The sequence below is a fragment of the Macrobrachium rosenbergii genome, chromosome 28, assembly GCF_040412425.1.
Source record: "Macrobrachium rosenbergii isolate ZJJX-2024 chromosome 28, ASM4041242v1, whole genome shotgun sequence".
NCBI lineage: Eukaryota > Metazoa > Arthropoda > Malacostraca > Decapoda > Palaemonidae > Macrobrachium > Macrobrachium rosenbergii.
The window spans coordinates 33,718,259-33,731,801 of record NC_089768.1 but is presented as its reverse complement, the minus strand read 5'-3'; the positions used below and the strand labels follow the sequence as shown (position 1 = coordinate 33,731,801).

Here is a 13,543-nt window from a genome sequence, read left to right as displayed (position 1 = left end):
AGAGATGATTTTTTTTTTTTTAGTTGGCTAAGAGAACATCGTTGTATATTGTTCATTCTAAACCTACAAGGCGCTGGATATTACATCCGCTTACTCTTATAAGGGAAGAGAGAACGTAGGAAGGCGAGAACTTGTATAGCATAAAAGATTTATAAAGAAAAAAAAGTTAATGGCCCATTCATTGAGTCTAGAAGTAAACAACCGTGTTGATTGTAGTCTCACCAAAGTTGTGTTGTTTCCTAAAAACCCAAAAGACGATGTATACGGCTATTACTCCCTTGCGTTAATCTAAAGGAGTACAATATGTAGGAAATCGAAATCTCTTATTAAATAAGATTTAAAAAAAGGGGGGGGGGTGTTAAATTGCCCATTCATGGATTCGAGAAGTGTAAACAACTGTTGATTTCAGTCTCGCCGGACCGTATGTCGCCATACCTTGAACTCTGGAAGTCCAAGTTGTCCAACTGTAAGGTTATTTCGAGAAAGGTGTCTGGCGGTAGTTTTTGGGTTATTCTAAAAAAAGCAGTCTGTCTCTCTTTCATTTACAAAGAAGGAAGGTGGAACGAGCCACATTACGAGAAATTATGATGGTGTATTACGTGATGGGGATAAAACTGATTTTCAGACAGTGGTGGGCTTATAGCCATGAGTTGCAGTGCAGCACCGGAATTAGGATGTAATTATTGAAAAAAGGAATTTGAAAGGACAGCCCCTTTTCCGTCAATAATTTTACGGACTAGGCGAGTCTTCGTAAGGTAAGAGTGATGTGTATTTTTTTTTTTTTTTAAATCAGCACAAGTCTAGTACACATTTCAGTACAATACAGGGTACCCGATTTTAAAACATTATGAATGGCATTATTTCCTAGCATGGCTAAAGTACTAATCTCAAATGTTAGTGAAAAAAGTTTCTTTCCGAAAGTTTTAAAAATTTGCGATGGACGAAAGTGGTTTGTCAAACGAAATATATATATTTAAGACTAGGCCTATTGTAATAAAGAGTTTTCCGACACATAGGCCGAGGCCTCTGTGTAGCCTCAGATTTCAGTTTTATCATCATTGTTTTATGAACCAAGTTTTGAAATTGTATTCTCATCCAATTAAAATTACAACTTGACCCTATGTTAGGTTAAGGTTAGTTTATCGTAGAGGTGCATCATTTTTGTCATAGTCCTAGTATATTACATAGGCCCAACCTATTTTTCTTGTCAGTGGGGAACACGTGATGGAGAAAAAAAGGATTGATGAGGAATAACTAAGAAGACCATGAGATCTTAAGTGTTGCCAAAAGATGGTTAAAAAACAAAAACAATTAGAATGTAGGCTACCCTATGAAATTGCGTTGGTTGTCATTTAGCCAACCGAATGTTAGTGTCATTTCAGAGGGTGAAAGACTCTTGAGGTCATACAAATCATGCAATCAAGGGTATACGCGAGCATGCAATGACCCAAGGTCTAGAGAATGACATATAGTTGCTGTGTATAAGGTACCATAAGCCTAAGATCTCCGTGCTAACATAGAGCACGTTTTCCCACTTTAAAAAACAAATCTGTCCTTAATTTTGCTATCATTTCTTTTTGCGTCGAATTTCTTCTCCGCTATGTCAGCCGGATTTTACGGTTTACCGATAATGGCTCCAATATGAAAGAAGGTAAGGAAAGTTTGATGTTTAAAAGAAAACTATTAATGGTTTATTCAGAAGTTTCATATAATATTAGTACCGGCGGATTTGGTTTTTGTTTTGGCCGTGACCAAAGAGAAACACTCCCGTTATCCATTTTAAAAGAAGCTACTTTTGGTGTGTTCCTTTTTATCCTTTAAAATTCCAGTTAACCATTACGAGACTGAATGATGATTGTTGGAATGCGTTGCACGTACTGTTTAATTACCAGTTAATTGACTTAATGACGTCGGGATGACTGATTGTTGTACTGTATATAACATTCACTCACGCAACTAAAAGCCTTTGGATAACTTTTTGAGGATGATTAAACTTACTATAGTAAAGCAGACCCAGATTAATTTGAAAGGTCACAGTACGCCATGTTTGTAGTTTTGCGGTATGCATTGTCGAGAATTTTCATCGGTTCTGGTCCGATGGCTTGGGCTGGGAAACGTAATCAAGAATGACATTGACTCGGAACCAGAACTCACACTACTATCCATTTCAGGGACCGCGAGTCATCGTTTTTATCAAATATTCTAATATAGTGATTCATACTGATATTTGTAAACCGTATCTATTATATTAATTTCCTTGGCAGCCTTTCTGTTTGTGTGTCCCTTTCCCCTCCCCTCCCCCCCATTCTCCTCCCACCTCTCCATTCCCCTCCCACCTCCCCATCTCCTTCCCCTTCCCTTCCCCCTCCACTCCCGTCCCTCTATCCTCTCCCTCGCCCCCCCCCCTTCCCTTTTCCATTTTCCATGTTTTATGGTGAAATAAAATGTGTTGACACTGAGTATTATTAGCAAAATGTTTATAGATTTGTAAGGACATCATTTTTTTTTTTATAAAAGTAATGTACAGGTTCTTCAAATCAAAATATAACTTGCTTGACCTTTAATTAACCTCATGTGGTAACTGTGAACCACCTGTGTTATGAGGATCACAGTAAATACTACTCCTGTTATACAACTGGAGTTTTTAAGATTTAAGATGGTATAATCCAATGGATGTTTCTCCAGGAGGTGGGAAAAGTAATTCCAAAGACAGATTCTGGATTTCTTCCCTGAAGGAAGCAGATCTGACAGGAATCCGGTTAGGAGCTACAGTTGGTTCTTAGCCACGTGAAAACAAATCTAATCCTTCGGGCCAGCACTAGGAGAGCTGTTAACCAGCTCAGTGGTCTGGTTAAACTAAGATTAACTTTGCACATTTTAAAAGATATAATTTTAATGTTGGAGCTTTTTGGGTCTCATTACCTTGCAAGTATTAAAAAGGCTAAATACTCCTTTAGTTTTTGTTTGTAAAATTAAGCCTTGGCAAATATTTTTCTTTTTATTGCATGTTGGTTTCTGGAAAATGCCCTAGAGTCAAGACAAAATATCTTGCACTCAGTTTGTTTTCTCGAGACAATATGCCCCTCTCTCTCTCTCTCTCTCTCTCTCTCTCTCTCTCTCTCTCTCTCTCTCTCTCTCTCTCTCTCTCTCTCTCTCTCTCTAAGCTGTAGGTCCGTTGCTAAGTAACCAATTGGTTCTTAGCCACGTAAAATAAGTCTAATCCTTCGGGCCAGCCCTAGGAGAGCTGTTAATCAGCTCAGTGGTCTGGTAAAACTAAGGTATACTTACTTACTTATCTCTCTCTCCACACGCACATACAGTGTGGGTGTCTTTGAAAGTGCCCCAGTGTTTGGCTTTATTGCCAAAATGGTTCTTTCGTTCTATATTACTCATAGAAAAGGGGCTGGGGCAATATTTTGTTTCAATACCCTGTTCTTTTGTGCTTTTCGTATTAAATTTTTATGAAATGGAATAATCTAATTCTACGAAAACCTAATACGTTTACTACGGATGTACGGCAAGAAAGCCTAACAAAATTATTACTCCCAACGGTAAGGGTAAAAAGGTGTAACACTGGCACAATTGGAAATAGTAGCGTTAAGCATACCACTTTCCTCACTGTCACCATTACAAATCATTATTTCAGGTTTCAGTCTTTGGTTTTAGTCCCTGCATCATCATCTCTGCCGCCTTTTTCTGCAGAATTTACATCACCACCGGTAGGGGTAGCGTAGTGTTTGTCACTGGAATATCATAAGGGCATTGCAGCAGGGCCGGTGCTAGGAATTGCGGCGTCCAATTAGAAAATTCAATGACATTCCAGCTCCCTTTCTCCCTCTGTCTCAGAAATTCCGTTTTCTTTAACCTGAGACGGCAGCATCTTGCACTAAGAAATAAGCTTTGGTATATTTGCTATTATTATTATTATTATTATTATTATTATTATTATTATTATTATTATTATTATTATTATTATTATTTTTATAGAAATTAAGACGATTTTTGTGTCTAAAATAAAAATGATTTTCCAAGTGAAAATTTTATGTTAATGTAGAATGCATAACTATGTGAGGAATAATGCTTCCTCATTCTTCATTTCATTTGTTCGGTAGCGGTTTATTCTTGTTAGAATACAGAAAAGGCTTCAAACGGTAACTCTGGCGCGGGTCTCCCCGTAACCTGATTATCAGTTCCACTTGTCTTTTCAATGATTGCGGATATTACTACTGATAAGTCCTTTTTCTTGACTAATTGCATAACGTATCTTTTCTACATTAGTAGCGGTGCTGCGGTCACCAACTTCAATGTAATTTCTAAAACAAATAATTCATTATGAGAGTAACACATTAAGTCAACGCCTTGGTAAAAATTCATGCCATATAGTAGCATTTAATTATTGTTTTTCAGTCAAGATGTGATTTATGAGGTTAATAACGCTGGCTTTCACATTTCGACATTCCTTGTAATAGGGGAAACGCCCTCGTCTCAATTTAATTTTACTAATGCTATTCCGGAGGTTACTGAATTTCTATCCATTCTAGGAAATAGTCAAACACCCCTTGAAAATTTAATCGAATTCACTCTTGAATATTTAATAGTAAAATTCTCAATTGTAAAAATGTTTTCAAGAGTCACCAAGTGGAGGAACCGTTCATTCAGTCCAAACATCACTTACCGCGATCTTTAGTATTGCGGATTATTGACATATTTCATATACTGTAGATTGAATATTATTGTTGGGAAATTTTTACAGTCTCTGGTATTACTGTTAAATGTAACATATAATTTTTGGGTTTTGAATTACATATGAAGAAATACGAAAATTTCTAAAGTTACGAAAGGACTCGTGTTTTTACCACAGTCTCTGGTATTACACAATTTGAAATGTAAATTGATTATGTATGTAACATTTTATTTGTGGGTTTTATATATTGTTATATATGAAGATATATATTGTTAAATGTTTGAAAGGTACGAAAGGACTCGTGTTTTTACCACAGTCTCTGGTAGTACACATTTTGAAATGTAAATCGATTATGTAACATTTAATTTTTGGGTTTTATATATTGTTATACACGAAGATACATATTATTAAATGTTCTTTCGAAAGGTACGAAATGACCCGTCTCTTCTGAACCCCGACTGACAGTGGTTTCGTCACTCGCCGTCCGGGTCACGAATCGTCTCGGTGGGGAAGTGTTAATATGGCAGTAGACGTCGTCGCCCAACCGTATACCGAGGAGAGCAAACCATGATGAAAATTCGATATTCGTTCCGACCAAACCCCCTAAATTAAGCCCGTCTGGTTATACCTTCAGAAGAGGAGATGCCCCGCCCACCGAGAAGAGGATCGATAAACAGGAGATGTGAGGATATAGGTGTTAAGAAATGCATGCCAGCGAAACGAATTGCCATTTAATTAATATTTTAACCCATATTTTAAGTGTCTACAGTGAGGCAGGTCGTTATTTAGACTGTATTTAGACCGTAATTTTAATCAATTTATGTCTAGATTAGGCGCAGGTCCCTGGGATTGTTGGGATGCTACCAACCAACTTGTACACGTAGCCAATTTCACTAGAGGCCTTAGGCCAGACTGAAGAGATAGGCCGCTAGCCTGACACCAGATTGAAAGCCTGTTGGATTATCGGCAGCTTAGCCTAACCGGGAAAGACTTGTAGACTTGAACGTAGCCCCAGGCTAGACGTTATTTGCAGGTGACGTGCCCCTCTGAAATTAACTGAACCTAGATGTAGGCAAATGCTTTTGAAATTAAACCTTGAGTGAAAAGAATTGTTGAATTGGGTTTATTTTAATCAAAGGTCCTTAATTATTGAGTTGATGCCCTTAGCCTAACTCATGAATTGTTAAGAAATCAATACAGACATGGTTCAGGATATTGTTTATTAATAGTTTCATTTACCGAACGGTAAAGAGAAGTTTACTGTCTTCACGTTACGTTTTTATATTCATCATCGACGGGGCTGGTAATGTTGGGTAGTACCAGCCCCTTTGGAGATGAAAATAAAAATACAAACTAAAGAAAGTAAATTTCTCTTTATCTCTGTAAATATCTCAAAGTATATCACCTTTTCTTTATTCTAAAATATCTTCGTACAATCGTCTCCATTGCATTTACCCTGAAGATAGAATTCCCCAATAGGATGATGAGGAGTTAAAATTTTAATCTGTTATTCAATTTGGACTTGGAAATATAATTTCCCCATGTTTTAATGTGTGTTTTGAATGTTTCTGATGTTCCTTTCATTAGTAAATGACAGCCAGTCACATCCAACCTAACCTAACCTAAGGTGCCTGGGTCTTATTGAGTGCATAGTATTAATTTGAAAACACCCCCATGAACGTAATCTGAATGAGAACAGTCGGTGGGATTAACGTTTGTGTATTTCACTTGTTTGTTTTCATCCACCCAAAAATCCCACTGAACCACTGTGGTCCCTCAAATTGTAGAATGTAAGGGTGGAGTCTGCTACTTCTGAAAGTATGCATTTGCTAATAAAACTAGTGTCAAAAATATTGAAAGTACACATTGAAGCAAAGGAAAATATTTTGCAAGTCCAAAATGCAATAATTGTTTAAAGTAAAACAGTACTGAAGACGAAAGTAAATTAAGTTGCAAGAAGCACATAATTACATATTAACCACAGCAGTGCTCAGCATTGAACCAAAATCTGAACTGGTGCATTATGCAGTTGCAACTGTGTTCCAAAGATCGTGGTTGCAAGACTGTTCCTTTTTTCAACTGTTCCGAAGTGACGTCTCATATCTCCAGTGATGGAATAGGTAACTTTCTTGTGGTATTTCATGTGGAATACTTCTCGAAAGCAAACGAACAATAAATGGCAGTGCAGACTTCTGTAGTGAGTCACCAAATAAATTCGATACTTTGTGGAAAACCATTTATTTCCAAGAGAAAGTTATAGAAGAAAAATGTTTTTAAGAGGAGAGTGGTAGACTAAGTTTCATCTGATTTTAAAAACTTGTTTCTATGTACTGTTACTATGTAAATACTGAGTTTGGTTGATAATGTGCTAAAAATTTGTCTAGTTTCGAAAGCAATGACATTCAGCGTAAAATTGTTCCTGACTGTTAATGATAAGAGTTTTGTCCAATGTGACTGATTTTAGTGTGAGTAGCCGTGATTGGATGTGTGAACGAATTTGTTCTCCATATTCTCCTTCCTTTTCTCAGGCATTCTCATCAACTTTTGATGCCTGCTTCATAAGACAGTGCTAGTTTCTCCTGCTTCTTGGGGAAGTAGGAGCTTCTGTTGTAGATCTCGCTCTTCTCAGGAGTTAGCGCTTCCAGTCTCGGTCCCCATCTTTGTCGACTCGGGCTACTGCTGAGCATTCTTGGCGTTTTCTTCAACCATGTTCTACATCACAGATGCCTTGGGCTGCTTGCCAGTTTCTGAAGGAAGATTCAAAGCCTGTTTTAGGCATTCTGTTTTAGGTGTTCGCAGAAAATTCGCCCATTCGCTGTATTTTTCACTGAGAAATATTTACTAATTACTGTATTTTCATATCATTTTCATGACTAAATGCACTTTTTGTGATAAAACTATTAAAATACTCAGGTATAAGCATTTGAAGTATCAAAATAGGCAGTTCTAAGTGTTTTTAGAGGGGTTTTAAGTATTCGCAGATTTTAGCTATTTGCGGGGGTTGTGGCACGCATCCCCCACAAATATGGGGGTTATACTGTAGATGGTTCAAATTTAGCGATCCTATTAATTTTTTTTTTACTTTCTCACACTATTGTCCTCCTGCCTGATGAGGAAAATACAACAATTGTAATAGATCTGTTAGTATTTAAAAAAAAATTTTATTATAAAAATTTTGAGGAGCTTCACAGATACTTTCCTACTTTTTTTTTTTTATTTTATGATTCTAAGTGTACTAAGAAACACCATTTATACTTTTTGGTCAAATGCTTTTCATGATCAGTTGTAGAAAAACATGAGTAAGTTTTGTCTGTCTTCCAGATGCAGAGAATATTATTAATCAGTCTCTACCAAGAAAACAAAATCAACAGTATTCAAGGCAGTTAGAAGACTTTGAGACTCAGCCCCCTTCTTTGAGTGTACCTCATTATGAAGATGATCCTTATTGGTAAGTAAGCCACCAAAATACTTTCATCTACAAAGATTTCTAGTCAGTCCACCATCGGGAAAAGAAATGAGACTAACATACTAGTAACCCATTACAAAATCAGGACAAAACTTCCTTATTTGTTAATAGACATCCATTAATGAGAAGATAGCAAAATAGATTTCAAAGGAAACTACTCTAGCACATATGCTTCTAGATCCTGTGCCAAATTCCTCTGAAAGAGAGGAGGGTTGGGAGGAAGCCACTGGAGTTTATGATTATCTGTATAGTAATTGGGTTGTATAATATTACCTTCTTTTTAACATCACTTAGTGTCTGTGGCTTCTCCCTATAACTCTGTAGTTTATTCCTACACGAATACAAACCGTTGGTCTTTGCATAGGAATTACCTTCAGCACAAGTTTTTATTAGTGTATGTATTTTATTGATTACATGAAGGATAGATTGAATTCCTTCTCATTACTTTGAGAGCAAAATTGTTGGTTCAGAGATTCTTCAGCAACAAAAGATTTTTTTATTTTATTTATCTTTTTTTTGCGTCAGAAGATGTTTACTAACGTGTACCTTCAAAATTAAACTCATCTCTTTGATCTCTTGAGGAACGTTTACTTGCTGGTCACACTCTTTATAGTCCATGTGACATACAACAACAAAGTTTGTTTTTTTTTTTCTTCCAAAGATGTATTACCTGTACTATACATTTTTCAAAACATTATGAACACACACACACACACACACAATGTGTGCATATGTGCTAATACCAATTGGTTAAAGAGATTCAAATCAGCAGTATCTTTTTCTGAGAGAGAGAGAGAGAGAGAGAGAGAGAGAGAGAGAGAGAGAGAGAGAGAGAGAGAGAGAGAGACTCCTTGCAAGATTGTCTTGGGATTTTCTAAGGTCAATTCTTGGGATTTCATAAGAAAAATAATTTCAGTAGCAGCATACACCCAAATGACTCAGGTCAGCTGTTAGCACGCCAAACCACCAACCTTTTGAATTGATACTCTACTCTCCACAAAATGTTTGGTTTTTAGAGCTTTTCAGATTTTAGAATTTCGGATCAAGGATTGTGTACTTGTACTAATTATTGATGTTACTCTTGGATTACCCTTAAGCATCCCTCATGTAGTGCTAGTGAGAGGAAGCAGACATTAGTATGCAATATTATGGTATGATTTTATGTAAATTAATGTAAATGTAATATTTCAAAATGCTGCTGTAGATTCACAGATAGTAGTTTTAAATTTCTCATAATGGTATGATATTTTTTATAATAGAAAATGATGCCCGCTTTCATAAAGATTTTTTCGATAGCAGATGAACGTTTCTATTTAGTATCACTATAATTTAATGAATAAAATATTTTGCATTCCAGGACTAGTAACCGAGACCAAGAGAGTGCAAGAGAAATTCAGAGGGACACGAATTACCATTCTTATTCAAACAACAAAAGGGGAGCTGTTGCTGGAAGGGGAAAGAGGCTTAAGAAACCAGAGCCGCCTCTCGTGTTGTCTGGGATTCCTCGGTTAGATCACTCTTTTGTGATGGCAAAGAAGAGTGATGAACTTCAAAACAAAGATGGCATCTCACCTGATCAGGATAAGACTTCCAGCTGTTCCCCTGAACCCTTTGAGAGGTCAAAAATTAAATTGTCTCGAAACAATGCTTTTCCAAGTTTTTCACCATGTAGCAGTAAAGACCTTTCGTCCCCTGAAGAAAAACAAATGTTTAACGACAGTAAAACTACTACAGAAGAAGACCAGAACACTGAAGCCAGTACAAGTGAGAATTGTGACTCTAAATGGGATTTGGAATTACACCAGCAGTCGTGCATTCCCTCTCAGGGTGGTAAAGATCAAACTCCATGTGTCCTAGAAGGGAAAACAAGTGAAGAAAGACCAGCTGATCCAACTTCTGAAATACCCTTACGGGATCCAATAGAATTAGAAAAGGAAACTAAAAAATATTATGAAGAGCTCCTAGGTGTAAAGGATACTGATGAAGAAAGTTCTTCCGATAATGCCCCTGAAAATGCTTCCATATCTGCATCTCAGGTGGCAAGTATCACTAAGAGGTATGATTCCTCAGAGACAGAAAAAGCTAAAGAGGACGAACAGCAAAAAGAGATCCAGACTGCATGGTCCATATTACACCAGTATTGGGAATTCGTCAGAGAAAACCCATATGACTTTAATGGATGGACATATCTCTTGACACATGTAGAAAATATGGTAAGAATCTTTATGTCCTTGTTTTATATAAGTTACTTACCAATTAATGACATAGTTATTAGTTTCATTTATCGGCAGCTTAAATTTGAAATTCGCGGTAGCGTTCCAATAATCTGGTGTAGGTAGCTCGCCCCGCCCACTTTTGGGGAAGGATAGGTACAACACTACTGGGTTATGGTTATCTGGTTGTTATATGGTGTTTGTGTAACTTGTTTTTATGGTCTTGGTTGTGGTACTGCACCCAAGGCAAGGGCTTTTGTTTTTAATGATGCTTTGGCAGCCATCAGAGTGCTCCTTGGCTGCAAGGCCCCCACTGATGTAGAGGCGCCCCTGGCTTCACTGCCACACCACTACAGTTGAGATGAGCTTCACCAGAAGCAGTAATTTCCTGCTGTAGCTCTCTCACCAGATAGTTTACAACAAACATTTTATCAATATTAACTATTTTCTATCCTTCCACGAAAGTGGGTGGGGTGAGTTACCTACACCAGAATATTGGAATGCTACCGCCAATTTCAAATTTAAGCTGCAGATAAATGAAACTAATAGCTATGTAGTGACTTGGTAAACATATATAAAACTTTACCATAAAAATTTTATATTTTGTAACATGCTCAGTAAGTCACTTAGGGAATCTAGGAAAGTGAGGTAAATAACCTTGTTACAAGGAGTGCGCAGGTTCACCACAAATGTGTATGGGTGAGAGATGTGTTTTACTGTCAGTCCACTTTGTTAAATGATAGGGCTTGCCCCAGAGGATTTGTCTATTAATACCAGGTTAAAGATGGACCAGGGTCAATTTAAAGAACTTTGTAAGCTGGGTTGGAAGTGACTTTAGGAAAGGACTAAAAGTAAAAAGTAGGAAGCAAAAGTGCTGGGTTCTCAAGAGATTCTAGACCCTTAGTCCATATACAGTACTGTATTGCACATGGTTTTAAGCAGTACCTTTGCACAGTGCCCCAGTGGAGGAAAAGAAGTATGCAAGCAATATGAATAGCACATACAGCTTTCATAGCAAATAAGATTTTGAACAACACCTTGTTTATCCTTATATTTACTTTAAAATTATAGAGACTTTAATCCTGCTAGTTTGTTTTTATGAATAAATCAACATTCTGTTAGTTGATATGAACAATACTGCTTTGTTTACATTTGTCATCATCATATTTAAATACCCCAATTTTTGCAGAATAATCTAGAAGCTGCACGCTCAGCCTTTGAAGGTTTTCTTCCTTTGTACCCATATTGTTTTGCATACTGGAAAAAGCTGAGTGATATGGAGGTGAAACATAAAGAACTTGAAAGGTAAGGTTCCAGGCATTTGTTTATTTATTTTTTACAAATTGCTATCATTAAATTTTTTTATAATTTAAGATTTTCAGTATTTTCCTACTCATGAAGGTTTTTCAAAATCTAGTGCCAACTGTTGTTTTGTTTTTGAAATCTAGCTTGGTAAGTATGTATATTCACATGCATTACAAACCTATTTCTTTTCATTATCTACATTGCACTCGTCAAAGGCAGTAGACCTAGAATTAAAATGCCATTTGCAAATGATGACTGAATCATATTTCCAGACTATCCTAGGGAACTGCTTGAAAGGTTTGCTCTTACACAAGAGGTGAAAATAGCAGCAAGGTAAAGTGAAGGAAATTGAATACATTGCCATAAATAACGACACAAAAGTATGTCAATGGATACTATTTCTGAGGAGATATGAGGATATGCTTTTGGCAAGCTTGCTGTTTGGGCAGGAGTTTTCAAGTTTTCAAGTTCCATATAGATAGAACTTCCCTCTTTAGTAAAAAGTAGAGTGGCAGTGTCACTCAGGTTTCAGGTTAAGTACAAGTCACAACGTTCTAAAGAGAAACAACAGAACTCTAAGTAAGGATGGGGATTTTCAAATACCTGAGTAACCCAAGGGACCTTCGAGGCACATAATAATATGTAGTGTCTGGAGCATTTGAATGATGATAAAAATAATTATCAACTAAATCATTAAAGGAAGTTTTGAGAAATGACTGCAGCTGTGAGTTCAGATTGAAAAAAAAACAAACTAACAATCCATATTAATTCATGCTGTTGATAATTGCATATGAAAAATAAGTTAGATGTAAGTTACACATAGTGTATAATATGATTATCGGGAACCTGTAGCTTTAATATAATTCTCAGAAAATTGTAAAAGAAATTGGAAACAGAAAAGGGGAGAGAAGCAAGTCCGTAAAACTGCATTTTGTAACATTCCAGTTCTTTGTCTATAGAAAAGCTGACTCCATTTTGGTGAACATGTTAACATTTGCTATAGAAGCACCTTGCTTTTTTTTAACAGAGGTGGATTTTTTGCCCATTTTTCTCAGCATTAATTTATTTCACATTCTGTGAGAAAATTAGAGCAATAAAATCCTGGTTATCTGCATGATTATGACCAGTGGGGATTTATAAGCATTTTGTCAATAAAATCTTGAGTGCTGTGTGGTGTAGCAAATACCTTTGATAGTCAGATGCATTTTTATCTGTATAAGGTAGTCATAATGCTGTTTTCTCTTAACAGTGCTGTCAAAAAGTTTTCAAGTGTTTCAAAATATAATTTGCAAGGTTATTCATTGACAGAATTATGTTCTCATAAATTTTGCTGCAGTTACTAACCCATAAAGTGCAGCTTTGTTCACTCATAGCTGCTTGGTTTATTATGAGGCTTTGAAATGGCTGTGCACATAGTTGTGTATTATGTTGGTTCTCAGCACGTTTAGAAAGTTCTCAAATTAACTCAAACTTAATAGATAAGAAAAAAGGACATACACTTTTTCAGTCACAAAAAAATGCAGTAATTATCAATATTCTCTTTAAAATTAAGCGATTGAGTGATGAGCAAGAAATATCCCATTTTTATATTAATTACTTTAGTAAAGGCTAGGATATGACGAAGATAATTGTTTTTAGTGTTGTGAGCTTCATGTCAGTCAATACTTGTGGTACGGGATTGGCATGGAGTTTATCGCAGTCTCTAACTTTTAGAAAGTGGGGAAAGGAATTGTTAACTTTTCATTGCTTTATACTGAAGTAAAATTGGAAACTGTAATTACACTTGAAGTTATTGAAAGCATTTTCCTTTATTTCATAGCCTATTCTGGTGTTTTGTATCTCATCCTGATAGAATTTGCAACAGAATTCAAGTAT

General features: G+C 36.4%; 1 protein-coding gene across 2 annotated transcripts in view; it reads left to right on the top strand.

The window, feature by feature from the left end:
• The first annotated feature begins 190 nt into the window (after positions 1-190).
• Positions 191-13,543, top strand: part of LOC136854230 (pre-mRNA-processing factor 39-like) — a 49,725-nt gene continuing 36,372 nt past the window's right edge. Inside the window, exons 1-5 of one of the 2 annotated variants that reach the window (XM_067130581.1) lie at positions 417-755; positions 5,111-5,366; positions 8,006-8,132; positions 9,508-10,363; positions 11,553-11,668. In XM_067130581.1, the coding sequence (XP_066986682.1) occupies positions 5,327-5,366; positions 8,006-8,132; positions 9,508-10,363; positions 11,553-11,668 (1,139 nt within the window). In that variant the 5' untranslated portion in view covers positions 417-755; positions 5,111-5,326. Of the gene's footprint in view, positions 756-5,110; positions 5,367-8,005; positions 8,133-9,507; positions 10,364-11,552; positions 11,669-13,543 lie in introns of both variants that reach the window. The other variant, XM_067130582.1, reaches the window with a different exon arrangement.